Source organism: Malania oleifera, chromosome 4 (genome assembly GCF_029873635.1).
Source record: "Malania oleifera isolate guangnan ecotype guangnan chromosome 4, ASM2987363v1, whole genome shotgun sequence".
Taxonomy (NCBI): Eukaryota; Viridiplantae; Streptophyta; class Magnoliopsida; order Santalales; family Ximeniaceae; genus Malania; species Malania oleifera.
The window spans coordinates 7,885,912-7,912,723 of NC_080420.1; the positions used below are offsets into that span (position 1 = coordinate 7,885,912).

A 26,812-nucleotide genomic window follows, 5' to 3' on the forward strand; every position below is an offset into this window, starting at 1 on the left:
GGTGCGAAGAGGGGCTTTCTTGGGTCGTTCTTGAGCTAATTTCCAAAGGAGATTGGTAAGCCAAGTAAGGGTAAATCTATGTATGTATATTTATTTCCACCGAATTAAATATAATATCTCTAAAGGCGAGTTTTTGCCGTGGATGTAGGCCAATTTTTGGGTCGAACCACGTAAATGTGTTATTGTGATTGTGTAATTGACATGTTTATGTTTTTCTGGATTTATTGAGGCTTTGTTGAATTTTATTTGGTGAATAAAATATTTTTCTTGATGAGGCTTAGCACACACGCACACGTTAAAATAAACAAGTTTTAGTTTAGGTGTGATTGTGGTTAATGTTTAGGTAAAATCAGATTCTTAATGTTTTGTAATTGATTGAAATTTGAAAATTAGAATAAGTAATCAGCTTAATACACACAACAAGGTGCAATTTAAACGTTTTAAACAAAGAAGAAACTATTCATAATCTAAAAAAGAATTTTAGAGAAGAAGAAAATTACGAAGTTAATAAAATAAACAATAATTCCTTGATTAAAAATGATAGTAAAATTTATTGAGTTTTTCTTTTGCAAATCCATAGAAATTTAAATGCAAATCACAAAAATTCATGATCCCAAAAATTATCTTTTAAAATTTTTGAAAATTAAAAAATTTATCTTTTTTGTAATTATTTAAAAATTTATAAATAAAAAATGACAAAATATTTTACATACAAATCTTGAAAAATTCAATATAAATTAAAAATTTATAATTCTTTATAAATTGATGATAAATGATAAGAAAATTTCTACAAACAAATATTAATTTACTATATTAATAATAAAGCACATATATTAATAAGAAAATTTCTACAAACAAATATTCATATAGATCAAACAATTATTATATGATTGAATATAAAAAAATTATATTACATAGTAGAAATAATTGATAAATTATAACAATTATTCTATTTCAAATAGTAACAACATAATTCTTATTTCAGTTTTATTTGAACCAAATAAAAAATTGTATTTTTTATTTTAATTTGTTTCAATTTTTTAATTGCAAGCCAAAATCATCTCAGGACATATTTAATTGAACAAATAATATTTTTTTACGGTTAATAATTTTGTGAAAAATCAAAATAAACAACACTATTTCTACGAGTTAACATGGATCGAGTTTTCACTTCCAAGCCCATAAAAATTTTGAAGGCCCATCTCTCCCAGTCCATTCCATAAACCCTCCTCTTCCTCCCCCTTCGCGCTCTGCTCTGAACATCAATGGAGTTTGAGGAGAGGAAGGCATTGGCATTAGCCGCCATGGGCGAGGCGGAGAGCGATAAATCGCCCGAAGGCACGCTAGACACACTCATCATACCAATCCTCAACACCCTCAACTCACACCCCTCCTTCTTCACCACCAGCTCATGCTCTGGCCGCATCTCCATCCTCTCTCAACCCGCCATACCCACCACCAAGTCGAAGAAAGCCAAAGGGGGCTTCTGGCTGTTCATAACCCACGACCCTGCCGACCCCGACTTGGTCACCGACCTCCTCTTCCCCGCCGAGTCGACTCAGCCCTCCGCTCAGCACAGCGACCTCGTCTTCAGGTTCGAGCCCTTCATCGTCGCCGTCGAGTGCAGAGACGTAGGCTCAGCTCAATCGCTCGTTTCTACAGCTATTTCTTGTGGGTTCAGGGAATCGGGTATTACAAGTGCGCACAAGCGCGTGATTGTAGCGATTCGCTGTTCTATACGCCTGGAGGTGCCGTTGGGGGACACTTGTCGGATGATGGTTTCTCCGGAGTATGTCCGGTACCTTGTTGGGATCGCCAATGAGAAGATGGAGGCGAATCGGGGGAGAACTGAGGGGTTCCTTCAAGCGCTTCGGCGCAATGGGTTTGTGGGTAATGAAATTTTTTCGAATACTGCAACAGAAGATGATAAGAATGGCTCAGTCTGCAGCGAGGGTCATGCTTGTAGTGTCAGTCAAGATCAGGATAGTAATTTGCCGAGAACAGATACTGACACCTATTTTGGTAATTTGATCAGTGATGGAGTTATGATGTGAATATGGACAGCTATATCCATTTTAATTATGTGTTGTTTCTAATTGCATAAGTTGTGGTTTTAGAGGATAATCTTATTTTGACTGTTTAGAAAAGTGGATAATGTGTGAGATTTTGATAAGTTGGTTTTGAACAAACAACTTTATTAGAAATTGAAGAATTGTACCCCCATCCAATCCAGTTCATTGTTTATATATTGACTGCCATGACTGATTTTTAATGGCCATCTTGAAGTACTAAGCACCAGTCCAAAAAATTATACTTTGCCACAATAATGCTGGGAAATGGATTTAATGACCATGTTTCTGTCTGATGGTTTGATACAGTTATCAATTATTTATAGTTGCACATTTGAATTTTTGTGTGAAGTTAGAAAGACTTTATCTGAATGCTTAATAGTGTAAGAACCTGTCTGTTGTATGCAAATAGTTTGTCCTAATGTCAGTGTGACTGTGAACACAAGGCTTCTGGTGAAAATTCCATCAAAGCAGCTTAGACATTGGACATAGGGAGTTCAAACTTCAAAGTGAAAAGAGCCATTAATCTGATAAAGATACATGTTCTACTTTTGCAGGGTGGTGGTTCCTCATATTGATGCAGTACACTCATGTATTCAAACTGTATGCTCTATACATCTTAATGAGAGCTTTACAAGGCCTGCATACCTTGAGTCGGACAGTTGCCTCTGGACTCTTGGATGAACTATTCATTGTGCTAAGTATCTAAATATTAAGTGGCTAAAAGTTATAGATGCTCAGCAGGGCTTTGGTGGAAAAATAATCTTCTTTATAAGTTGATGAAAGTCTTTTACAAAATTTTAGAAATTGTTGACACTATTTTCTGCACTCTACCCCACTTTATACATAGATATTGAACTGCAAACAGTTTATATCTTGTGGAGGTCAAGTACATGTCACTATGTCAGAAGCTCATACTAAAAATGATGAAAAGCTGTATTCTCAAGGGACAATATCAATGGACTGCAATTCAACATTTCCTTACTACAAAAAATTATTTATGTACTTTTATTCTCCTCAATACTCTGAAATTTTTGTAATATTGAAAGCATGCTGAATTTATTCTTTCTTGGGAACTGTCATGTACAGCTTGATTTCTCTAAAAGGTTACACTGCAGCAAGCTCCCTGATGTCAGTTTCTTGCATCCAATGAAATGTTTAAAATATTTTTATTTTATTTTCTTATTGCTGTTATACAACAGCTAGCTGGATTATCTGTTAATTTTTGTGCATCCAATATGATGTTTAAATATATTTATTTGTTTATTTTTTTGGTTCCATTGTTGCTGTTATTATGAGTATTATCTGTTCGACTTGAACTTTGCTTTTAAGAGCACATGATTGCATATATTAATGTATTACTGTATTCTGGTTAAGCATGATTCTTTTTCTCTCATATGCATGCTCTTTCCATCTTTTGAATCATTTATAACTCGGAAAACTGGGGTAGATCGTAGTGTCAGTTTTGTATTTATTTGGCAAGTGAGTTTTTACATGACTTTGGTACAAGAGCAAAGAACCCAAAAACCTGTTTTTGATTACAAAGAGCAGCTGAACTTGACATGTATTGATGAGTATATATTTAATTATTTGGATTTATACACTAGCACAGGGCCATTATATCTTTTATCGTGTGTGCATGTGTTTGGATAGCCTGAGTGGTACTGTTACCTACTAATATATGTTTGGTTGCAGGACCCATTTCCTTCTAATGTGACAGCAAGTTTGAATCTTTGAATCATTGGCAGGGTCATCTGAATTTCCTGGTTGTAACCTATCTGTCGCTCCAATGGCAATTGCTGGTCAACCTTTGGAGAAGCTTTTTCTTTGGGGTCATTCAGCCTGTACATTGTATAACACAAGTGACAGCAAAATTTTAGTATTTGGTGGTTTTGGAGGCATGGGAAGGCATACAAGAAGAAATGACTCTTTGCTGCTTGATCCAATCTCTGGTAAATTAAAATCACTTGACACTGAGGACAGTCCATCTCCACGCCTGGGTCATACGTCTTCTTTGGTTGAACATTCTATGTTTGTTATTGGAGGCAGGGCTGATCCCACAAAAATTTTGAATGATGTGTGGGCTTTCATGATAGCTGAGAATAAGTGGAAATTGTTGAAGTGCACTGGTTGTTTTTTCCCTCCAAGGTGATGTCTTTGGCACATTTGTGCTTCTTTTGCTGTTTAGCCACTTTTAGTTCTTTGTATTTTAACATTGTGGCCTTTAAGTACTTATCAGGGGAAAAAGTTCAGGCTCTGAATGAAATTTGCCTCAAGCACGTTTCTTATAACCTTTGTTTTATATCTGCTACTGGGATATTCATTCATGATTTAATTGACAAAACGACACCAACTTTGAAATAGGATACATCATTTTACTTGAGCTTAGCTAATTTTTTTAGCCATCTGTCACAAAAATTTTCACATTGTGTTTGTGAGGAGGGAGTTGGGGCCATTGATTTGGAGTCGTGTGAATTTGAGACAAAATGTAATAGAAAATTGTACTTAGTTTTGTTGAGTTCCACACAAATCTGAGTACAACCCTCTAACTCCGTGCTTCCATATATAGTATTAGTAGTACCATGTTTGATAAAATCCACTTAAATATTGAATTTATTTATTTATTTTTGATGCCTTAAGTAAATATAAGCTAATTTTATACAGGCAGCCGCTGCCATAGGTTCAAAGATTTGTGGCCATGAAGCACTTACAGGGGAAAAAGTTGAGGCTTTGATGAAATTTGCCTCAATCATGACCTCTTTTTTTATGTATATTTTTTTATATCTGCTACTGGGATATTCATTCACAATTTAATTGAAAAATAAATGATCAACTTAGAAATATGATACATCGTTCCACTTGAGCTTAGCTAGTTCTTTTTTTAAGCTGTCTTTATTATCTTTTATGATAAATTTTACATTGTGTTTGTGAGGATGGAGTTCAAGCTTCGGATTCTGAGTTGTGTGAATTTGGAGAAAATGTAATAGAGAGCTGTACTTGGTTTTGTTGAGTTCCACACAAGTCCAAGCCTCCACTGCCATTCTTCCAAATGTAGTATTAGTGTTACTGTGTTTGTTATAATTTCCTTAGAAGTATTGAATTTTTTTTTTTTATCCCCTTAAGTAAATATAAGCTACTTTTATGCAGGCATCGGCATGCAGCAGCAGCCATAGGTTCAAAGATTTATGTATTTGGCGGGCTTAACAATGATATAATCTCTTCATCCTTGCATGTCCTTGATACAGACGATTTGCAGTGGAGTGAGATATGCGTCCATGGGGAATGGCCTTCTGCTCGTCATTCTCACTCATTGGTGGCATATGGATCTCAATTATTTATGTTTGGAGGGTATAACAGGGAGAAACCACTAGGAGACCTTTACAGTTTCAGCATTCAAACATGTTTATGGAAGAAGGAAAAGATGGCGGGGAAACCTCCACATGCAAGGTTCTCCCACTCAATGTTTGCTTACAAAAATTATCTTGGCATTATTGGTGGTTGCCCTGTGAGACAACACTGTCAAGAATTAGCATTGTTTGATATGAGGTTACGTTTGTGGAAGCATGTGATACTCAACTCTATTGGTAAAGATCTATTTGTTCGTAGTACAGCCAATGTTGTTGGTGATGATCTTGTTGTAATTGGTGGTGGGGCATCTTGTTATGCATTCGGAACAAAGTTTAGTGAGCCAGTGAGGGTCAACTTGCTTCCATTGATGACTTTTGATAACATTCTTATGCCTTCTGAAACTGGAGCAGAGCATGCTATTCAGTTTGAACAGGTTATGGAAACAAAAGCTGGTGACTTTCAACATCCACAAAATGGAGTTGCATTAAATTTAACCAAAGGCCCTAGCTTAAATATTGAAGCTGATCTGTCTTCCATGGATGTTGGACATAAGATGGTTGCTTCACAATGTGCGCTACAACTTGAGAGAAAATATGCAAAATTGGGGAAGGACATATTGAAGAAATTTGGATGGTTAGATCTTGGTAGGAAGGCATACTCACAGGAAGATGGAATGCATATTTGTTTTCCTGTAAGTGAAAATTTTTGCAACATTTTCCCAGAAAATCAACATCAGATAGGAGATTCATTTGAAGGGCTGAATGATCCTCATTTGTTCAAACCATATATAAGAGGGGGGGTCTCATTAAACAACGTCTCATCTTTGACAGCTTTGAATCTTCTAATGGCCTGTGGTGCTTCTAAGATTGCAGATGAGGTTGTTGAAATTAGAAGAGCTCCCAAATCTCCATTACAAATAATGGGTGTAGCTGTGGCCTCTTTGATAAAGCGTAGAGGCCTATCAGAACAGCTCTTAAAGCAGCTACCCGCAAGGTTTGTTTTATAAATTTGTTTCTTGCCAGTAACCTTCAGTGAGATGCAGATTTACTGCAGACAAAATTTTGCTTCTCTAACAAGAGTTCAGGTTTCCTGCTTGTTTTATATTCATGTTTGCAGTTTTTTTGTATGCTATAGTATGAAAAATGACTTAGATTGACATCTTTGGCTGCCTTAGATGGGAGAGACTTGGTGATATTGTTGTGCTTCCCGTGGCATGCTTCAAGGACCCGCAATGGGACTCAATAGTGGAGGAGCTTTGGCCCACTGTTGCCAAATCACTTAACACTCGTCGCCTTGCTCGCCAAGTAAGCTGCAAATTACATTTACTCAGGCATACTTGTTGCTTTATTTTTCATCCATTTAAAAAATCTTCTTTACACTGATGTGCCTACCATCCCCCCCCCCCCCCCCGGTTTCCAATATGGTGCGCAGCCTACCCATTTGATACTCAGTTTCAGTCAGTAGATTTTTATAATAAGCTGGATTTAAAAATGGGTAGATCTTTGAACTGGTGCATTTTTGTTGATTTCAATTTATTTTGTTAGTTTGTTTGCTCTGTCTTTGAGGTTCTTGAACTTATTGCCGTGTTGGAACACGTCAGCATTCTTTTGCTCATAGTTATAGGCATTAATGTGATAGATCCAAAGACAACCAAATAATATACTCGCTACCTCCATGGGCAATACATCACATGATATTTTAGTGGAGTATGCACCTATCCGGAGATGTATGGTGTACCCTACAACACTCAGAAATTGGCAAGGAAGTCTTATCCACCCAAGCAACCTATATGGATGAGGGTGAGGCTGGGGCCTGAGATGCAATCTATTTATGGACAACTTTCACACTACATTAAATGGAACTACCCCTATCGATGATAAGTTTGTAGATTTTATCTCTTAGCTTATCACGAGAATACAAGATGATGATGCGCTTTCATGACTCAAATTCCGTTGAAGAGACCACTGTACACCTAATAAGATTTAGACAAGGTCCTCATCTGCACACTCCCCAAAGTCAGGTTAGTATAATGATTCATAGTTTGTAATGTTGTTGTTTTCTTGGGGTTTCTCATCTTTGGCTCGGGGTTAGGGTGTGCTGAGTACAATGGGCACCTATGTGTTCATTAGCATTGCAATGATGACACTCAATGAGGGGGTTAAGTGGTCGAACATGACAGGAGTTGATCCTCTATCCCTTAGAAGAGGAGGGACATTGGGTGACACTTTGACTTGCTAGCGTAGGTCAAGGATTAGGGTTGTAAGATTTGTTGGGCTAACGGGATCAGGTGGAACCTCCTATCAAAGGTCACCAATCTAGGCTGACCCGTGATTCCAGCCTGGGGAATGACTCTCTTTTGCATTGAAGTCCTATGATATCTCTGATTCTCTGTAGCTCCAATGTCTTATGAATTATGAAAGGCCTCCCTTTAAAAGTTCAAGAAAACCTCTTGCTTCAATTCATTCCTTAACCCACTAGAAACTTGGACAGGTTGTTCATGGAGTCATTAGAATAGTTGCAAAGCAGCATCATCCTCGAAATGAGCCATGTAATCAGTGAAACTGATGGTGACCTGCCTAAGATTATATCATCGGTCTAGTAACCATCTCCTATGGTATGCAGGGACATACTTATACACAATTTAATCCTCTTAGTTCACATTGAACCTGTGGTGCTTGTACGCTCTAAGCCACAATGAATTGTTTGCTAATATTGCTTAGCAGAGCTAGTAAGTTTCATCTTGGCGAACCAAATTTGGGATGCATTAGTCATGCCATACCACTAAGTGTCCTCTAACTCTTGTAGCCAACCTAAGAATTTGGAAGAGTCTAGCCTGCATCATAGGAAGGCACATCAAATTTAACATTCTTTGAAATGTCATCATTACATGCATACCTAGGTTGAAACTGAGCATAAGCCATTGGTTGACATCTAACAATCCCACCAAGTCCGGTGAGGAGCTGCGTCTACGTGCATCATCATAATGAAGCTTGTCTCCAATAGTCCAATGGAGTCTATTATCATATCCTTAGGAGAGACTCTAGGTGTAGTAACCCCAGGTGGAGGAGCAACTGACTGATACCTATGTTCTGTGACATGGCAACGAAGGTTGCCTAGTGCAAGCTCCTGCGTGTGTTGCATCTGTGGAGAATTGGGGTAAAGACTTGACTATACTTAGCAGTCATAAGGACTCAACTAGAGTGGAGAGTACCTTGGGTTGACACAAAGATCTGGTATCCTATGATTCTACCTGGGCCACGTTGATAGATTGTTTCCCTAAACACTTTTCATGCAAGGTAAGTTGTTGTTCTATTCGTTGACTGAACAAAGTTTCCATGTTAGTGTGGAGAGTAGCCTTTCTTGAGTTGGTTAACCAAGTCATGGATTTGGATTATGGTTTTTTAATAATGATAATTGTTAGTTTTAGTTGTATAGGTTTCTTTTTCGATGGTAGCATGAGCTTCTTTCAAGTTTTTGATGGTCATGAGTGGGGAAATGTAGATAAGTAGGTTAGGTGTGCTGATATTAGACTCAAGGAAACTAAAAAAGTTTGACAGTTCACAATTACTGTAGCTCATAGTAAGAATGCAAATGAATGAGTGCTATTTGGGTCTGCGCAGTTGGTTAGGTGAAATTTGATAGTTCACAATTACTGGAGCTCATAGCAAGTATGCAAATAGTGTAGAGAGGCACTATAACTCATTCTATAAATTAACAATAAATTGAACATGAATGACTATTCTGAAAGCTGGAACTTGTACCTTTCCTGACGTCTCAAAGTCTACCAATTGAATGTTTGTCACACTGGAGATGGTTGGGCTGACAAGCAGCAAAATTTCAATTTGTAACTTGGAAACTGTCAATGAGTTTGACTGAAAACAGATGCAGGAAGTTTGAGATGAGAGCGTAGTTTCATGAATGAGAAAATGTCGAAGGATTAGTAAATGTTGTACGAGTGATGAGAGTTTTTGTTTTTTGGCTATATTTTTGCTTAAGATCTCTCTCTCTGCTCTGCTCTGAATTTTTTTTCCCTGAAGACTGAACTGGATCAAATAGCATTAAAGTTGTGTCAGCCCTGACTTGTGTGCGACCTGAGTTGCCCTAGTCGACATGTTGGGTTTGGTTTGGTCTGATCTAGGTGGAGCAGGTTATAGTAAAAGCTGGTTGGGCTTATGCAGTTATGGGCTGAGCTTTGTTGTTCTTTGCCGTAAAAGGAATAAGGTTAAAGGAAGAGAAATAGGAGGATGGGGCCTTATGTGGGTTAGGGATTTGGGAACTCCTCATGTTTGATGGCACACAGAGGCAGACAATGATGGACCCATGAATACGTGATGTTGGAGACGTGCAGCATGCAGCTTGTATTGTTGCAATCATTACCCATGAAGCTATGAATGATGGTGCCGTAGCCATGGCCTTCGATTGAAGCAAAAAGAGATACTGTGGATGATTTTGGAGTTATTCCTTAAGGAAGACATGCTAGTTGGGCTGGAAGTGGTGGATGGTGGTGAAGGACTGAAATGAGGCTCTGATACCGAATTGATGCAGTAATCAGCTAGAAAATGACAAAAGATAAAGAGAAAAATGAAGTTCACGGAAATTAAATGAGAAAAATAAAAAGAAAGGGAAAAACTAAAGCAACTCTCAATTTAGGCCTTAATTCTCGAAATTCAAAAATCTGCCACTCATGGTTACGCACTAACCCTTGATATAGGCTTTCTCCTTATTCTAAATAAGCAAACAATCAAAATAATGCTAAGTGATGTGAGGAAACAATCTCTAGGAGATAATATCAAATCCTATATGCAAACAATCTCTAAAATTAGGCCAGTGCATAATTGTAAAAATATTTAAATCATAAAAACCCTAGGTAGTCATTAAGACCACATATTGTGTCTGCACGTATAATAGACACGAAGATCTCGCGCAATGTTGAACTTTGGGCTTAAAACTCAAATAATCTTTTTGGGGAGAGAAAGTCATATGACAATGCCTGCAAATTTCACTCCCCCAATGTTTCTGCTATTCTTATTATAGTGAATTGGTTTTCTTATGTATTTGGTTCATCAATTGGATGGCATTTTGTAGGGACGTGTTGCCCCAACTGGCACAAGGGACAGTACCTTGGAGATTCTTTTGGGGGATGGTGGTTGGGTTGATCATTGTGAAAATGGAATTCTTTATTCTTTTAATGTAACCAAGTGCATGTTCTCCTGGGGCAATCTTTCTGAGAAGATTCGCATGGGCCAGCTGGATTGTAGAGATGAAGTTATTGTGGACTTGTTTGCTGGTATTGGATATTTTGTTTTGCCATTCCTTGTCAGGTATTTTAATTCACATTTGGGGATTACTGTTTCAAGTATGCTGAACTCTTTAACTATGTCTAGGATGTAGGATCTGGCATATTGTCTTTTCCTTTGTTCTGTATTTCTTGATCTTGTATGTTTTGGAGAGAGGGGTGCAGGAAATGTGAGCCTTCCTACTATGTCTAGAATGCAGGATCTGTATTATTATTTTTTTTTTTCCTTTTTCTTTCTATTGTGTATGTATATGTGGGATTGATGGCGAATAGTATCAATTTTCATTTTCATTGTTTTGAGATCTTAAGTCTTCCTTTCTTATTAACTATTTTTTTTTAAAAGAAAAGAACAGTTTTTATTGAATAGAAGAGAGAGAAAAACAAAACAGTACAAGGAAAGGATAATAAATCCCCTCCTCCCCATCTCTTCCCTCCCCTCCCCCCCCCCCCCCCCCCAAAAATAAAAATAAAAATAAAAAAGAAACTGATGATAAAGCCTTCCACCCTGCAGAAGCATTCTTTTAAAAGCTCCAGATGTAGCATTTCATGAGGAGGGAAAAATTCTCTTATCACAAAGCAGACAATGGCAAATATTTTGATGCCAAATCACAGCGAAAACAGGAAAACTGTACAAATTCCTATCTTCCAGATCCTTCCAAAAGCCCCTCAAAGATGTGAGCTATCCAAAGAACCTGAGCAAATCCAATGCTCTCTAAACTACCCAAAAAGAATTGTAGAACAATGCAAGAAAAGATGAAAAGTAGATTCACCACTGCTTGGACACATTGAGCTGATGTAGAAAACCACCTTATTTTCTAACTTGTAGATTGTTGGTGTTTGCTAAAGAATGCAAACAAAAAATCATAAGTCTTTACTTTGTTGTGTTGACTTTTTTTCGCTGGCGAAATATTTACGCTGTATTTAGTTGTCAATATATATATATATATATATTGATATTGTTAAAATCCCAATCCCAAGTATCATTGTAAATAATATACAAATTTGGAAAGTGGGTAAATATGGGGGATTTGATATTATTCAGTAAGGGAATTGTTTCGTTGTTTAGAAAAGATAATCGTATTATATATTGGGATGTACATATGAACAATGTAATGTAGAAAAGATTTAATAGCTTCTGCTTACATGGTATCAGAGCTAGGGTTTCTCAACCTTAGCTAAACGATGGCCAACAGCTTCGTCAACAATAGAGGCTCTACCTCTTCTGCAAATATCAACGGTGACTCAGGGGCCACATCCGTTGGGAGTTCGAATGGGCTGGATAACATAGCCTTTCCACTCTCATTGAAAAAATTAAACAGAAAAAATTTTCGTGAGTGGGCTCAATCCATGAAATTGGTGATTGAGGGAAAAAGAAAGTTAGGTTATCTTACCGGTGAGCGGAGGAAACCAGACCGTACCGACGTTGTAGCCTTGCAAAGATGGAGGTCTGCAAACTCCATGGTCACAGCTTGGCTTGTCAACTCGATGCAGCCATCAATCGGAAAAGTCTACCTGTTCTTGCCAACGGTGAAGGAAGTCTAGGAAGCCGTACATGAGACATACTCCGACGTCAAAAGCTACTCGCAAATCTTCCAAATCAAGAGCCGATTGTGGCAGATGAGGCAAGGTGAGAGAGGCATTACCGAGTATTTCATGGAGATGACTCATCTCTGGCAGGAGCTCGATCTGAGCATCGACGAGGAGTGGGAGTGCTCCGGCGACAGCACATGATACCGAAGGAGGCTCGAAAACGAGAGGGTCTTCGAGTTCCTTGCCGGCCTGAACCGAGAGCACAATGACGTGAGGGGACGGATCCTTGGTCGGCGATCTCTTCCTTCAACCCGAAAGGTCTTCGCAGAGGTTAGGGGGGAGGAGAACAGGAGGCGTGTGATGCTGAGGCCTCAAAATGAACCTGTTGGGCTGGACCTCCCTGTACCTGTATCTGCCCAAAAATTAGATAGGCACGCTAGACACACTGGGCCGGATGTTTTGGCTCTTGTATTAGAAGGCCCAGGGGGACCTAGTCAACAACCACAAAAAAGGTAAATTACGGTGCAAAAATTGCCGAAAAAAAGGTCATTTAAAAAATACCTACTGGGAGATTCATGGAAAATCGGCAGATTGGAAGCCGAGACAATACCAAAAAAATCGTGGGTACCAAGCCAGCATTGAAAGATCAACTGAAAGATTACAGGGAGAAAACACCAATACCTCTCCCAGTAGTGCATTCAGTCCTGAACAGTTGGATCAGCTATATAAGATGATTTTGTCAATTCAAATATCGGGTCAGTCTTCCTCTGGTTCCCTAGCTCATCGAGGCAATTATCTGTCAGCTTTAAATACTACATCCTGTTACAAATCTCCATGGATAATTGATTCAGGTGCATCCGATCATATGACTAGGTCTTATCAATGTTTTTCATCCTACTCACCATATTTCGGGAATTTGAAGGCAAAAATTGCAGATGACTCTCTCTCACCAGTTGCTAGAAAAGGAAGTATTCGCATATCTAATTCTATAACTTTACAATCTGTCCTACATGTCTCCAAGTTATCTTGCAACCTGTTATCCAATTAGCAAAAGACTTAAATTGTTTTACTAAATTTGTTTCCTCTCATTGTGTTTTTCAGGACCTATCATCGGGGAAGACGATTGGCACTGCTAAAGCGTATGAGAGACTACTACTTTGAGAAGGCAAGTTTGAGTGAACTATGTAATACTGCAATTTGTGATTCTGCATCTACTTCTAGAAATAGTGAACTTTTATTATGGCATTCAAGGGTGAGTCATCCCAATTTTCAATATTTAAAACGTTTGTTTCCTTCTATTTGTTCAAATAAAATGGCTTCTGAGTTTCAATGTGAAGTGTGATAGCTTGCCAAACATCGTTGTACTTCTTTTCCATCATCCATACACAAACCATCTCGCCCATTTATTATGTTTCACGGTGATGTATGGGGTCCCTCACGTTCCCTCAATCGTACCGATACAAAATGGTTTGTTACCTTTATTGATGACCATACTCGTCTTTGTTGGGTCTACTAACTGAAAGACAAAACTGAAGTCCGCTTCATTTTCATCAGTTTCCATTCCATGATTCATACACAGTTCCATACTCATATTTGGATTTTACGTACTGATAATGGTACGGAATATTTTAATACTATTCTGGGAACTTATCTTCAAGAAAATGGGATTGTTCATCAAAGTTCTTGTGTGGATACCCTACAACAAAATAGGGTTGCTGAACGAAAAAATAGACATATACTTGAAGTAGCCCGGGCATTAATGTTTACTACCAACATGAAACATTATTTTTGGGGCGATGCCATCTTAACAGCCACACATCTCATTAATTGAATGCCGAGTCGAGCACTTTCATTTGTCACCCCTCTTTAGAAATTCCAGGAACATTTTCTTACCTCTCGACTCCCCTCCACTCTCTCGCTGAAAATCTTTGGTTGTACTGCTTTTGTTCGTGTTCATGCACACCATCGCGATAAATTGGATCCTCTTGCCATTAAATGTGTCTTCCTTCGTTATTCGCCTACCCAGAAAGCCAACAAATGCTATGATCCGGTCCCAAAACGACTGTTTGTTAGTCTTGATGTCACTTTCTTTGAAACCACTCCTTATTTCCCAAAGCCCTCTCTTCAGGGGGAGAAATGGAGTGAAGATCTGTTCTTTGACCTCTTTACTACTGAATCTATTGAATCTGTGTCATTCCCTTTGGTTACTCCATTCCCTGACCCATCCATTGAGCTTTCCATTGCATTACTTCTTGACTTGCCAAACACAACAGAACACTTACCCTCAGGGGGAGATGCAAGAGAGCAAAACAACGCAGACATACTCGTTTACTCAAGAAAGCCGAAAACAAAGGATAAGGAAAATCTCATACCTGAGGCACCAAGAACGTTGGAACCGGTGATGGCTCTGAATAACCATGAGCCCATGCCCAATCCCGATATGTTAATTGAGTCTTCCTCTGATAATCCTGCACCTGATGATATCAATTTACCTATTGCAATTAGAAAACAAACCAGGTCATGTACTCAATACCCTTGGTCTAAATACATGTCTTATAAAAGTTTGTCTACAGGATATCGTGCGTTTGTTTCTAACCTTGGCAGGATGAAAATACCAATGAACATTCAGGAAGGTCTAGAAATACCGAAATGGAGAGAGGCAGTCATGGAAGAAATGCGAGCCCTAGAAAAAAATGGAACTTGGAAGTTGACAAATCTACCGAAAGGGAAGAAGCCAGTGGGTTGTAAATGGGTCTTCACAGTGAAATATAAATCGGATGGAACAGTTGAAAGATATAAAGCCAGACTTGTTGCAAAAGGTTTTACACAGACTTACGGCATTGACTATACTGAAACATTTGCACCGGTGGCAAACTTAAATACAGTTCGGGTTCTCTTGTCCTTGGCAGCCAATTTAGATTAGTCACTACAACAAATTAATATTAAAAATGCTTCTTAAATGGAGAATTAGAAGAGGAAGTATACATGACTATACCACCAGGATTCAGTGAAACAGGTGAAGAAAACAGAGTGTGTAAACTCAAGAAATCCTTATATGGCCTCAAACAATCTCCTAAAGCGTGGTTCGACAGATTCGCAAAAGTACTAAAGAATCAAGGTTATCGACAAGGGCAATCAGACCATACACTGTTCTTCCAACAGTCTGAAGGAGGTTAGAGAACAATTCTAATAGTGTATGTTGATGATATAATCCTTACTGGTGATGATACTGTAGAAATGGAGAGATTGAAGAAAGTTCTGGCTGCTGAATTTGAAGTTAAAAACTTGGGACAGATGCGGTATTTTTTGGGCATGGAAGTGGCGAGAACGAAAAAGGGAATTAGTGTTTCTCAGCGAAAGTATGTTACTGACCTCCTAGTTGAAAATGGCATGCTGGGATGCAAACCTAGCGAAACCCCGATGGAGACAGTAAAGAGGGTTGAAGACTGTGAAAAACCAGTAGAAAAGGAGAGGTATCAGAGATTGGTTGGCAAGCTAATCTACCTATCACATACTAGACTAGATATTGCATTTGCAGTCAGTGTAGTGAGTCAACACATGCATTCACCAAAAGAAGTTCACTTAGATGTTGTGTACAAGATCCTTAGATATCTCAAGGGATCCCCGGGAAGAGGACTCTTCTTTAAAAAATGTGAAAGCAAGGAAGTAGAGATCTTTACAGATGCAGATTGGGCAGGATCAATGGAAGATAGAAAGTCCACCATAGGTTATTGTACATTCGTCTGGGGAAACCTAGTAACTTGGAGAAGCAAAAAACAGAACGTGATGGCTCGTAGTAGTGCTGAAGCTGAATTTAGGGTTGTCGCTCAAGGGATATGTGAAGGATTGTGGTTACGAAAACTCTTGGAGGAATTACAGGTCCCGGCGAACTTTCCTATCAGACTCTACAGTGACAATAATGCAGCTATCAACATCTCTCTCAATCCAGTTCAACACAATAGGACTAAACATATGGAAGTAGATAGACACTTCATCAAAGAGAAAATTGAAGAAGGAATTATATGTATGACTTATGTACCAACCAAGGAACAAACTGCAAATATTCCCACTAAAGGGTTGGGACGACAGAGCTTTGATGATCTTATTAACAAGTTGGAGATGATTAATATTTATGATCCAGCTTGAGGGGGAGTGTTAAAATCCCAATCCCAAGTATCATTGTAAATAATATACAAATTAGGAAAGTGGGTAAATATGGCGGATTTGATATTATTCAGTAAGGGAATTGTTTCCTTGTTTAGAATAGGTAATCGTATTATATATTGGGATGTACATATGAACAATGTAATGTAGAAAAGATTCAATAGCTTCTGCTTACACATATATATATATATATATATATATATATATATATGTATTCCATTTTCAGTTTTTGAAGGGCTTGAGAAAGATGCCACCCTATTTTCTAATTTCCAACATTTGTAAGAATGTTCTATCAATATTTATCCTATGTAATATTTTTGGATAGAAAAAGAAATTTTTTAGGAAAAGGAGAAGCGCAGGAGCTAGAGAACAAGATACCCAACAAATTATGAAAATAAAAAAAATTACAAGCGAGCCCCAATCTCTTTGCAAATCAGTCAAAGAAACACTCGGGAAAAAAATCCTAGAACCTAAGGTCCAAAGAGAAGTTAGAAAAACCTCTATCCCACAGCAAATAAGAACGCATGACTTGATCTTTGAAGATTCTAGCATTCCTCCCTGTGGACTATGGATTGAGCCAAATAACTTGCATCCATGAAATCCAAAGAATGGCTTTCCAAGCACAACCTTTTAACAGTCTTTTCCTTTTTTATTTTTCCCCAAAGCCCCCAAACTTCACTAACAAAAGAAAAAAAATCATGGACTGCCCGAGTAGTTGCCAGCATCTAACTGGCAAAAGAATCAAGCTTGCATCTAAGTTGCCTAGCTACTGAGAAATGAAGGATCTAGTGTTCATTTGTCTCATTAGAAACAAAGCACATTGCACGAATATGTGGATGAGTTGCTCTATTAGTTCTCCTCACATGCAACTAGTCATTAGTATTGATTCTATTAAGAAACTGAAGTTGTGATGAATACCTTACATCTTGGGGAGAACCTTAAACATAATTAAGTTAGTTGAAAATGCATGAAGATAAATATGGCATGGCATTGGGGATTGCTTCCCTCATTTGTTTCTTTATAAGAAGCGAAGAAGAAATATATTAGCACGAAGGGAAACAATACAGCCAATACTTCCACAATACAAAATCAGAATCTCCCAATTCCCAGTCTCCTTACACCCAAAATTCTACATTTTACGCCCTCTGCAATGCAAAAAACAATTGCATCCGTAATAGTATCTTTGCTTTCAAATTTCCTTTTGTTTCTGCTCCACCACATGTGCTAGACACTTGCAGCAAAAGTAGTGAAACAAAAATCAGCTTGAGGCCTGAGGGCCTGAATTAAGGTTGCTGAGTCTTTCCATTTCCACCTCCCAGATCACAGTCGGATTAGGTATATGATTATCTCAACTCTTGTGTCACATCTTTTTCTTTAACTTCTTATCATATCCTTAATTTTTTTTTTCTCTTGATCCTTTTGGATGCCATGATTTGAATCTATTTGAATTGATAAAAAAACACTTGTGAAATTAGATTTGCTCAAAATCTGAAGGAATTTTGGGCATAAGTAGTAACAGATTTGAAATTACCCTGTTATTTAAACTCCAATTTTCAAAATTAAAAATCCAAATCCTTGAATTCAAATGCATGTTCATACTTTTAGAAGCTTTCCTGAATAAGTTACTTGGCCAGGTGCTCACCCATTCTATTTGTTTACTGTTATATTTGCAGTGCCTTTGCTTGATCATTCTTACAAGTATTGTTTACCAGATTCGTCTTTCTGCTTTTGATCTCATCTTTTGTAGTTCTCTCTCTCTCTCTCTCTCTCTCCCCTTTCCGATTCTAACAATAATGTTGGTTGACCAGGGCCAAGGCTAAACTGGTTTATGCTTGTGAGTGGAATCCATATGCTGTTGAGGCACTCCAACATAATCTACAAGCCAATTCTGTGTCTGATCGTTGCATCATACTTGAAGGAGATAACTGGATTTTGGCTCCTAAAGTACGTGCTTACTCTAATTTTCTTTCCTTTTTTTATTTTTTATTTTTTTGGTATAGAATATTTATTTATTTATTTATTATTTTTCAACTGTAATCCTGGAAACTCTCATGTTTAGAATGTTTAGGAGTAATTGAAATCATAGGAACCAAATCCATCATGATTTTAACCCTTATGAGTTCTTCCAGATTAATAAAAATCAATTTCAGACGAGTAGAAGTTCACAGCAGTGCATGGTTTTAAATAACGGCCGCGACCGTTACGTAACGCCATTACATAACAGTTTTTTAGGTTATCGATACCATTACACACTGCAAAATCAGTGGGAAGAAAAATCACGGCCATAGCGGCTGTTACGGACCACAACCGTTACATAAAGGTCGCTGCGGCTGTTACGTAACCGCTACAAGATTGTTACACCAAAAAAATTATTTTATTTTTTACTTTTTCTTCTCACTTTTTCCCTCTCTTTCATAAATCATTTTCAATATACCATGTGGCAAGAGGGGGAAATGATTATAATGAGGATGAAAATGATACAAAATTTACTATTTCTTTAAATACTCACAATAGATGCATTAATTAATAATTTGAAAATACTAACTTGTTAGGAAAATATTTTATTTTGATAATATTAGTAATGTGATATTTATGTTCTACATTTTTCAACTTCAACCTTCTTTCTTTTGTAGCTATTTTATATTTGTATTATTCGTATGTGTTATCTAATAGATTAATGGAGTGTATAATATATTTTATTCTATTAATTAATTGAGCACACATAAGAATTTATCATAGATAAGAACAATGAGAAGTATAAATACACACACACACACACACACCTAATTTTTCTATCAATGGTGGTTTAAAACAAACGTAAACTTGTTGCCCTTACCAAATAACTTAGTTATTCAAACTAAAGAATTCAAAATACACTAAACTCTTTCTAAGAAGGGCTAAAAGTTTAAAACATGCAAGTATGCAAATATGTACAAGGTTGTGCGTGCTTCAAAAAAATTCACGGCCGTTACACCCGCTTCCCGTTATGTAACATCCGCTACTCTTGCTTCCCGTTACACCCGTTACCGTTACGTTACGCTACCCGCAACCCCGATTTAAAAAGCTTTAGTTTTGTTAATGCATCAATTGGCTTTTTTAAATCAAATTGGAACCTAGCATGATAGATACTATGATGATAGCCCATGATTTATTGATTTATTCAAAGAGTAAGCTGGCTTGATATTGATTCCTTTCGATATTGTTTCTATCAGGGAGTTGCTGATCGGGTTTGTCTTGGCCTCCTTCCAACAAGCGAGGGCAGCTGGGTTACTGCTGTAAGGGCTTTAAGGTCTGTCATCCTGAGTGTCACATCAATTTTTTAACACACACACGCACACTTACATATACTTCCTTTTGATACTTTGTGTGTAGATGCACATGTTTTCAATGGGAATACTGATAATGCAGGGCTGAAGGTGGAATATTGCATTTACATGGGAATGTGAAGGACTCGGAGGAGGTTTTGTGGACTGACCATATATCAAAATCTATACATGAAATTGCTCAATCTGAAGGTGCATTTTCACCATTCTTTACTTTGGGCATGTTGCATTCTGAACACATCCAAAAGATCAAATCAGAGTTGTGGGAAAATTTGACGTTGAGTACTTTGTCAAAATTGTTGGTATGTGCAGGTTACTGTTGGGAAATTTCAATAGATCATGTTGAGAGAGTGAAATGGTATGCTCCCCACATCCGTCATCTTGTGGCAGATGTGAGATGCAGACAGATTCAGAGATAACATTAAGTTGAAACAGCGGCTTATTAGAGGTAAAAAATTGAGTTTTCAGCTTGAGAAACGTATAGATGTGGGCCTCTATATTTTTATGTCTGCTGCAAATCTGGCATACCTGATTGCAAATTTGGCTTCCAGGGCTGGCTTTACTGAGGGTTCTAGCTTGTTTACAAATGGCTAGAACCAAGGAGTGCCATTTAATAGTACCAAAAAATTTTGGGTGGCTTGGTTAACAATCCAAAAAACTTGTGCCTATCTGAAAATGAGAATAACTTATAATATGCAGATTCTGTACTCGTGCATATTTTGTGCTTAAAAATACCATTTGAAAACGCAATAAGCAAAAACTTCCCAACTTCCTCTAACCTCTTCCCTCTTCCCAATCCTTGACGGTAACCAAAAAATGCTGAAATATTATTTTCTGAGGCTGGGGAATATATCCATGCTATATAGAATGTACTATAAAATATTAAATATATATGCTAAATATTTTATATATTGCTTATACAATCCAAAATATTGAAATAGTAGAAGTTCAACTAGGTTGTAAGTGGGTTGATTCATTAAGTCATTCAAATACTTTGAGCTTGATTTAAACTCAAATTAATTTGAGCAGGGTTGAGCTATCCATTGAGTTGAATTTGAGTTACTGATGGGTTGATTTATTTGAACTTTGCTGATCCAATATATCACTGTAGTGGGAGATAAATTCATTGCAGATTCAAATGTTTGTACCAGGTGTTTAATCAAGACATTATGAGAAAACAAACACTAATAATAAGAATTACGCAAGTAATAATATATATAAGAGAAAAAAAAAATAGAGTGACAAATATATCTTGTGGTTCGCCAACATCAATCCTTTAACTACTGCTCTGAATTTGTACTAATAAGCTTAAAAGTACATATTGGGTTGAATACAAAGTAGGAGTTGCCCTATTCTTCCGCCCAACACCCCCCCCCCCCTCTTAAATACTTCCAAAAGATGTAGGCAAAAACCAAGGGATTCTTTTATTATTTGGATATGGATGACAATGACTGAATTAAGAATGCATAGTAGGAGTAGGACAACTTATGCTTCATTTTGTGAAGCAGTGACATTTCACATAACATACTTGACAATTAAGTATGACATGCCACTTATACCCTTTGTTAGGATAAACCACCACAATTAGTCGATATTGTTGGGATTTAAATTATCATCAAATGAGGACGTTCCATCATTTGTGTGGTTGTTTAATGCTCGACTCTCATGCATGGATGGGCACATGCTTAGTGTCCTACTAGTAGGCATTATTGGTGCATACGGCACCCATGAAGAAAATACTTGAAAAATTAAGAGGTTATTCAAAGCATGAGGCACTAAAATATAGTTTGCAAATTATGGCTTACAATACTTTGACTAAGGAGGAATTTGAGTCTAATTAGAACAAATATAGAAACATTTGATCTATAATATAATGCATGGATGAGTAGTGGATGCGAGGATATAGGTGTCTAGCTCAAAGATAATAAATCTCTAATGAAAAATATAATGTCATTTCATATAAATGTTATCAATACTTGAGCTTTGGATCCTAAACTTTCAATATAAAAGTCTCAAACTTTAATATTGGGTTCAATTAGACCCCTTCGTGCATATTATCAATCAATTAATTATATACTTGCACATATAAAGGATCAATCTTTAAATATTTTTGATGTAGACATGAATATATCGCATTGTTGACTAGTTTTTGAAGTTTCACCTATTTCCTCTTTCATTTCTGATATTTAAAGTTTGCATTTAATTTCTTTAATTTGTAACTAAATTGCAATTTGATCGCTAATTGCTAAATTATCTAACGCATACTAGTTATGTTTTAATTTTTTTATAAATCCAATCCATCATGGTCTGTCTCTTCCTCGGACCCTGGGAGCTCTGTGCACTGGGCTGACCTTTATGGTTTAGAGGGATAAGAAAGTAATTTAAGAGCTTTGGTCACAAATTCATTATGGGAACTAATGTTTAGTCCTGCCAATTTAACTTTGAAGGAGAGCTAATTAAATACTAAAAAGTAGAGCATTATCAATTAGAGTGCGATTTGGGGCAAATCTCCATCCAAGATTGATAAGAAGAATTGTTACATGTCTCATGATCAATTTCGAGCACACAAATTAGGTATAGTTTGCAAAAATTATAATAGTAGAAGTTAAAAAAACATAATTAATGTTTAATTGCAAATCATAATAGTATTTTATTATGTAATTGACCAAGATCAAAGGAAATGCAATAGCAAATGAAATGTCTAATAATTTGAGCATGGCTGGTGGGTTGGATGCTGTTGGAGAGTACCTTTAACAAAATTCAAATTTAAGTTTTGAAATTATGCTTGCCAATGCAAACTTAATGAAAACTACAGACACCTCATGATATATCAAATTGTTTTTGAATGAAGGTGGGAGGGAAGAGACTTTTATGGGTCTTATATGAGCCACTGATTGATTGATGCATGCTTTTATATTTTATATTTATATCGATTAGGGTAAAATTTAGTAACACCCTCTCTGTTTTTCAAATATGACACTTCACTTCCTGTTTGGTTTCACTGTAAAAAATTAGAGAAATAAAAATCAAAAACTAGAAATAAAAATTAAAAACTAGAAACTAGTAAGCTGTTTGGTTAATACTTACAAAGCTAATACAAGTTAAAAACTTAATTAAAAAAAATACTCATTTTCATCTTTAAATAAAATAATATTATAAAAATATAATTAAAATAATAAAATTATATTTAATACACATTAAAAAATTATTATAATAAATAAAATTTATTATAATTATTTTACTTAATTATTATATTTTTAAAATTTAATTTATAATAAATATTTTTTTGGATATGACAATTGAAAATGGTGAAGGTATTTTGTAATTGGCCTTATTTTTATTTTTTTAAAATTTATGTATGTTTTTCTTTTAATTATATGTAAATTTATATGATCATTTAATTTTAATTTTAATTTTAATTTAAAAGTTTATAAAATGAATAATTTAATATAAAAAACTATTTCTAGATATTAAAATTTCTAGTAAGAGGTTGTCAAAACAACTGAAAACCATAAATTTTGGTATTTCGATTTTTTGGTAAATAATTGAAAATTGGCAACAAAAATAAAAATAGATAACATAAACAAACGTATTTTTATAATTTATTTATTTACTGTGGAGAAAGAGGAACACAAGAACAATAATACCAAACAAGCCCCTAGTTTTCAAAAATTATTAAAAAACTCCTTGAATTTTAATTTTATTGACAAAATGAACCTTTCATTAGTTCAGTGTTAGTCAATTGTTAAATATATGTGAAAATTAAATTTTACTCATAATAAAATAATATTTTAAAATGATATTAATTTAATAAATTAAATTGAGAAAATTGATTAGTATAATGTTCTGATAAGTGAATTATAGACTTAACTAATTCTCGAATTGACTAGGCTTGCTGATCTAATTGTTTTGGATTAAGCAAATAACATCAACATTATAATTTTTTTAATTCATTTTTTACAAAAAGTATATGAAAAATTTAAAAATATTAATAAATAATAAGCAATAAAAGGCCTTGTAATTATAGTGGTACAAAATCTTGTTAATGTAAATTTTTAAAAAACTTAAGCATTGAACACTTCATAAAACAAATAAAACATAGTTTAATATTTTTAAATTCAAAATAACCTATCAAATATAATGTTAAAAAAATTGTAAACTAAAATTCTACTACACAAATTTTTTTTGGGTAGTTTTTGAAAGTACTCAAGAGTCGAAATATTATATTTGAAAAATTTAGGGGTTGTTGAAATTTGCCTTATTCATTAATTACTTAAGAGAGAATTATGGAAAAGCATTCATATTCATGTGCCTTGTGTTTGATTTCTTGTGTAGTAAAAGATTTTTCGGCTTATGGTTTCCTAAATGTTGGGTAAGAGTGTTCTCTTTTTTATTGTTCAACTTGGTGGCGATTTTATAGTGTCACTATTAGTTTCGCCCTATTTCTATAAATTGAATGCTTTAAATAGATAGTTTTAAAGAAAGTAACAAGTTCTTATTAGTAACACTTGCATGATTGGTTAATATTATTTAGCTTTAACGACTTTAAAAAATTTGTGATTCCATAATAAAATTATGGGATTAAAAATCACTAACGCATGTAATTAATGTTTGATTGCAAATTATAATAAAATTTGATTGTGTAATTGACCAAAACAAAAGAACATATCTGCACCATATAATTGTATGGGTACGTGTGAGAATGTGGTGTAATTGTATTGTTATATGAGGGTATTTTGAGATTTTCATGTAAGACTATAAATACATATTATAACCGAGGGTTGAAACCGTAACACTTTTTTTTTTTTAATAATGTAGTAGAAATTACACAAGGGTTCCATGGATGTAGATACACTACCAAACCATGCATATGTATCGTGTTCTTCTTTTCTCTTGATTTTTCCCTATTGTTGTGTCCATGCATAATCTTCTTTTCTTTTATTTTCCTTGTTAGTAATGGGAGAGTTTATGCACAAGTTTGATATGCATAGTTGAGCAAAAACTTGATCTAAAAGTTTAAGTTTATTGGGTCTTGAGTCCAACCATTTAATGTGGGACAAACTTATGAGTGAAATTCTCAGCAATCTCCTTATCACTTGCAAGTTCCAATTACTATCCTTTGAATAAAAGTCATCATTTTTTATGCAACCAACTAGGAGCCATTACGCGTTTACGTTCACAGGAACACGTGCATGAACTCTTGAACCAATCTGAACTCGCCCTCTTGAGTATCAATTGTCTCCCTTGTGGGAGCAAGCCAGTTCTTCCAAAATTATTCAAGTGCTCTTTACCCCTGCAATTTAGGCATCTCAAATTGCATTCCACATGCCTTCGAATTAATTTTACCTCTCATGTCCTAACCCTATCTAGATCCATCTATCGAGTTTAAATGATCCTTATTGATCTCGTCACACACTTGGTCCTCTAACTGCTAACACGTTAGGAGAATTAGATTCATACTTGTACTTTATAATGTTTGTTTTCCTAGAGTTATTGATGAGCACCAATTTTACCTAAAAACTTAACCCAATTAAATTATTCCTAACAGACTAAAAGGGAAAATAGAGTAGTCCTCAAAGTGGCAAAAATCAAAATTTCAAGTTTACTCTTTATAAAGTAGTCATTTAAAATTTAAATTACTCATGTGTCCCACAATTGAATTCTCAATGAACACTTTTATACAAAAACATCTTGCATTAAGATTTATTATTTCTTAGCATCCGTACATCTTCTAGCTAGATGTGACCTTACAACTTTGCCTTCAATTTCATCTATTATATTAGGAAGTGTCTATTCATCTTCTTGCATTTATTGTGGGAGTGCAAGCATCATTGAGTATTAGTCTTCTAGCGATATAGATGAATTTGATTCACGCTTTTAGGTCTATATATAGTTGTAGAAAGTTTCTATCCTGCTGGCATCTAGTGGAAGGCCAGTTATAAGCCCTCTATTAATCTTTCTTATCTATCAATTACCTTTAGTCTTGATCCATTCTATTAACCTCGTCGCTCTCTCTCTCTCTCTCTCTCTCTACTCCTAAACTTTTTCTCCCAATTCATTGCCATGCTCTTGAACTGCTTGAACTACTTCGTCAGTCATGCTAAACTCTTCGTTATGGAGTCCACCTTCTGCTCATCTCATAACAATTCCTCATTAAAGTAGTTCTCGTGTTTGCGAAGCCATTCTTTCTAGCTTTCCTTAACAAAACTGCACCTACACAATGCCCCTTCTTCATCACAACCTGTGCTCAAGATCCTCAATAGGTTCGTGGCTCCTTCCTCCTTGTGTTAATCAAGATCAATGACTGCCAATATAGTCACTTTCTTTTGCACAAATGGAACAAGTGCGTCAAGACCATTTTGCCTCATTCTTCTGGCCCACGCCCGATCTCTAGTTCAGGCACAAGTGTCTTAGGATGATGGTTGATGGCGTTTTTGTCACCAATTGAGTCTTTGGTGGTGATTGAGGATTGACTACCCACCAATACGCCAATCATGATTTTATTGGTTTGGCTCTTTAGAATGTGTTGCTTTGCTCTTTATTACGATGTTTTTGTTCTCTACTTGATTGGTACGAAATAGTTGAAAGTGAAAATGAAGGAGAAAAGTTGGATATTTGTAACTATCACTGTAACTAAGTCTACTATTAGGTTCCAAATTTCAATTATTGCCATGAAATACTTCGTGGGCTATATGAGATGTTAGACACTCATGCTTTTAGTCGAAATACAAAGTATACGTGCTTTTATAGTACAAATATAGATTTTCTTACATTATTTACTTGGAACTATATAGTTTAGGGACATCCTATTTTTTCTTAGGGTAGGTACATTTCATTTTTCGTTAGAACTACCATGAATGGAGCTTCATTAAAGAAACTTGATATATATTAGCATTTCTTTTTTAAATATATATATATATATTTATATATATATATATATATATTGGACAATATAACAAAATAATAACAGTAATATAAAGCTCATATATGTTATTTACAAACAAATAATAACTATTTAATATTTGAATTGATCTGAATAAGTCTGGTAAATGACAATTTCACTATATTTCTTCCATCCAGAT

At 35.8% G+C, this 26,812-nt stretch overlaps 1 protein-coding gene across 3 annotated transcripts in view; it reads left to right on the top strand.

The window, feature by feature from the left end:
* Positions 1 to 1,189: 1,189 nt before the first annotated feature.
* The window catches only part of LOC131152802 (tRNA wybutosine-synthesizing protein 2/3/4-like), a 28,088-nt gene continuing 2,465 nt past the window's right edge, over positions 1,190 to 26,812 (top strand). For 2 of the 3 annotated variants that reach the window (XM_058104670.1, XM_058104671.1), the window contains exons 1-9: positions 1,190 to 2,022; positions 3,818 to 4,217; positions 5,217 to 6,410; positions 6,592 to 6,721; positions 10,503 to 10,738; positions 18,216 to 18,351; positions 19,620 to 19,696; positions 19,816 to 19,922; positions 20,043 to 20,178. In XM_058104670.1, the coding sequence (XP_057960653.1) occupies positions 1,266 to 2,022; positions 3,818 to 4,217; positions 5,217 to 6,410; positions 6,592 to 6,721; positions 10,503 to 10,738; positions 18,216 to 18,351; positions 19,620 to 19,696; positions 19,816 to 19,922; positions 20,043 to 20,149 (3,144 nt within the window). In that variant the 5' untranslated portion in view covers positions 1,190 to 1,265 and the 3' untranslated portion in view covers positions 20,150 to 20,178. The remainder of the gene's footprint in view (positions 2,023 to 3,817; positions 4,218 to 5,216; positions 6,411 to 6,591; positions 6,722 to 10,502; positions 10,739 to 18,215; positions 18,352 to 19,619; positions 19,697 to 19,815; positions 19,923 to 20,042; positions 20,179 to 26,812) is intronic. The other variant, XM_058104672.1, reaches the window with a different exon arrangement.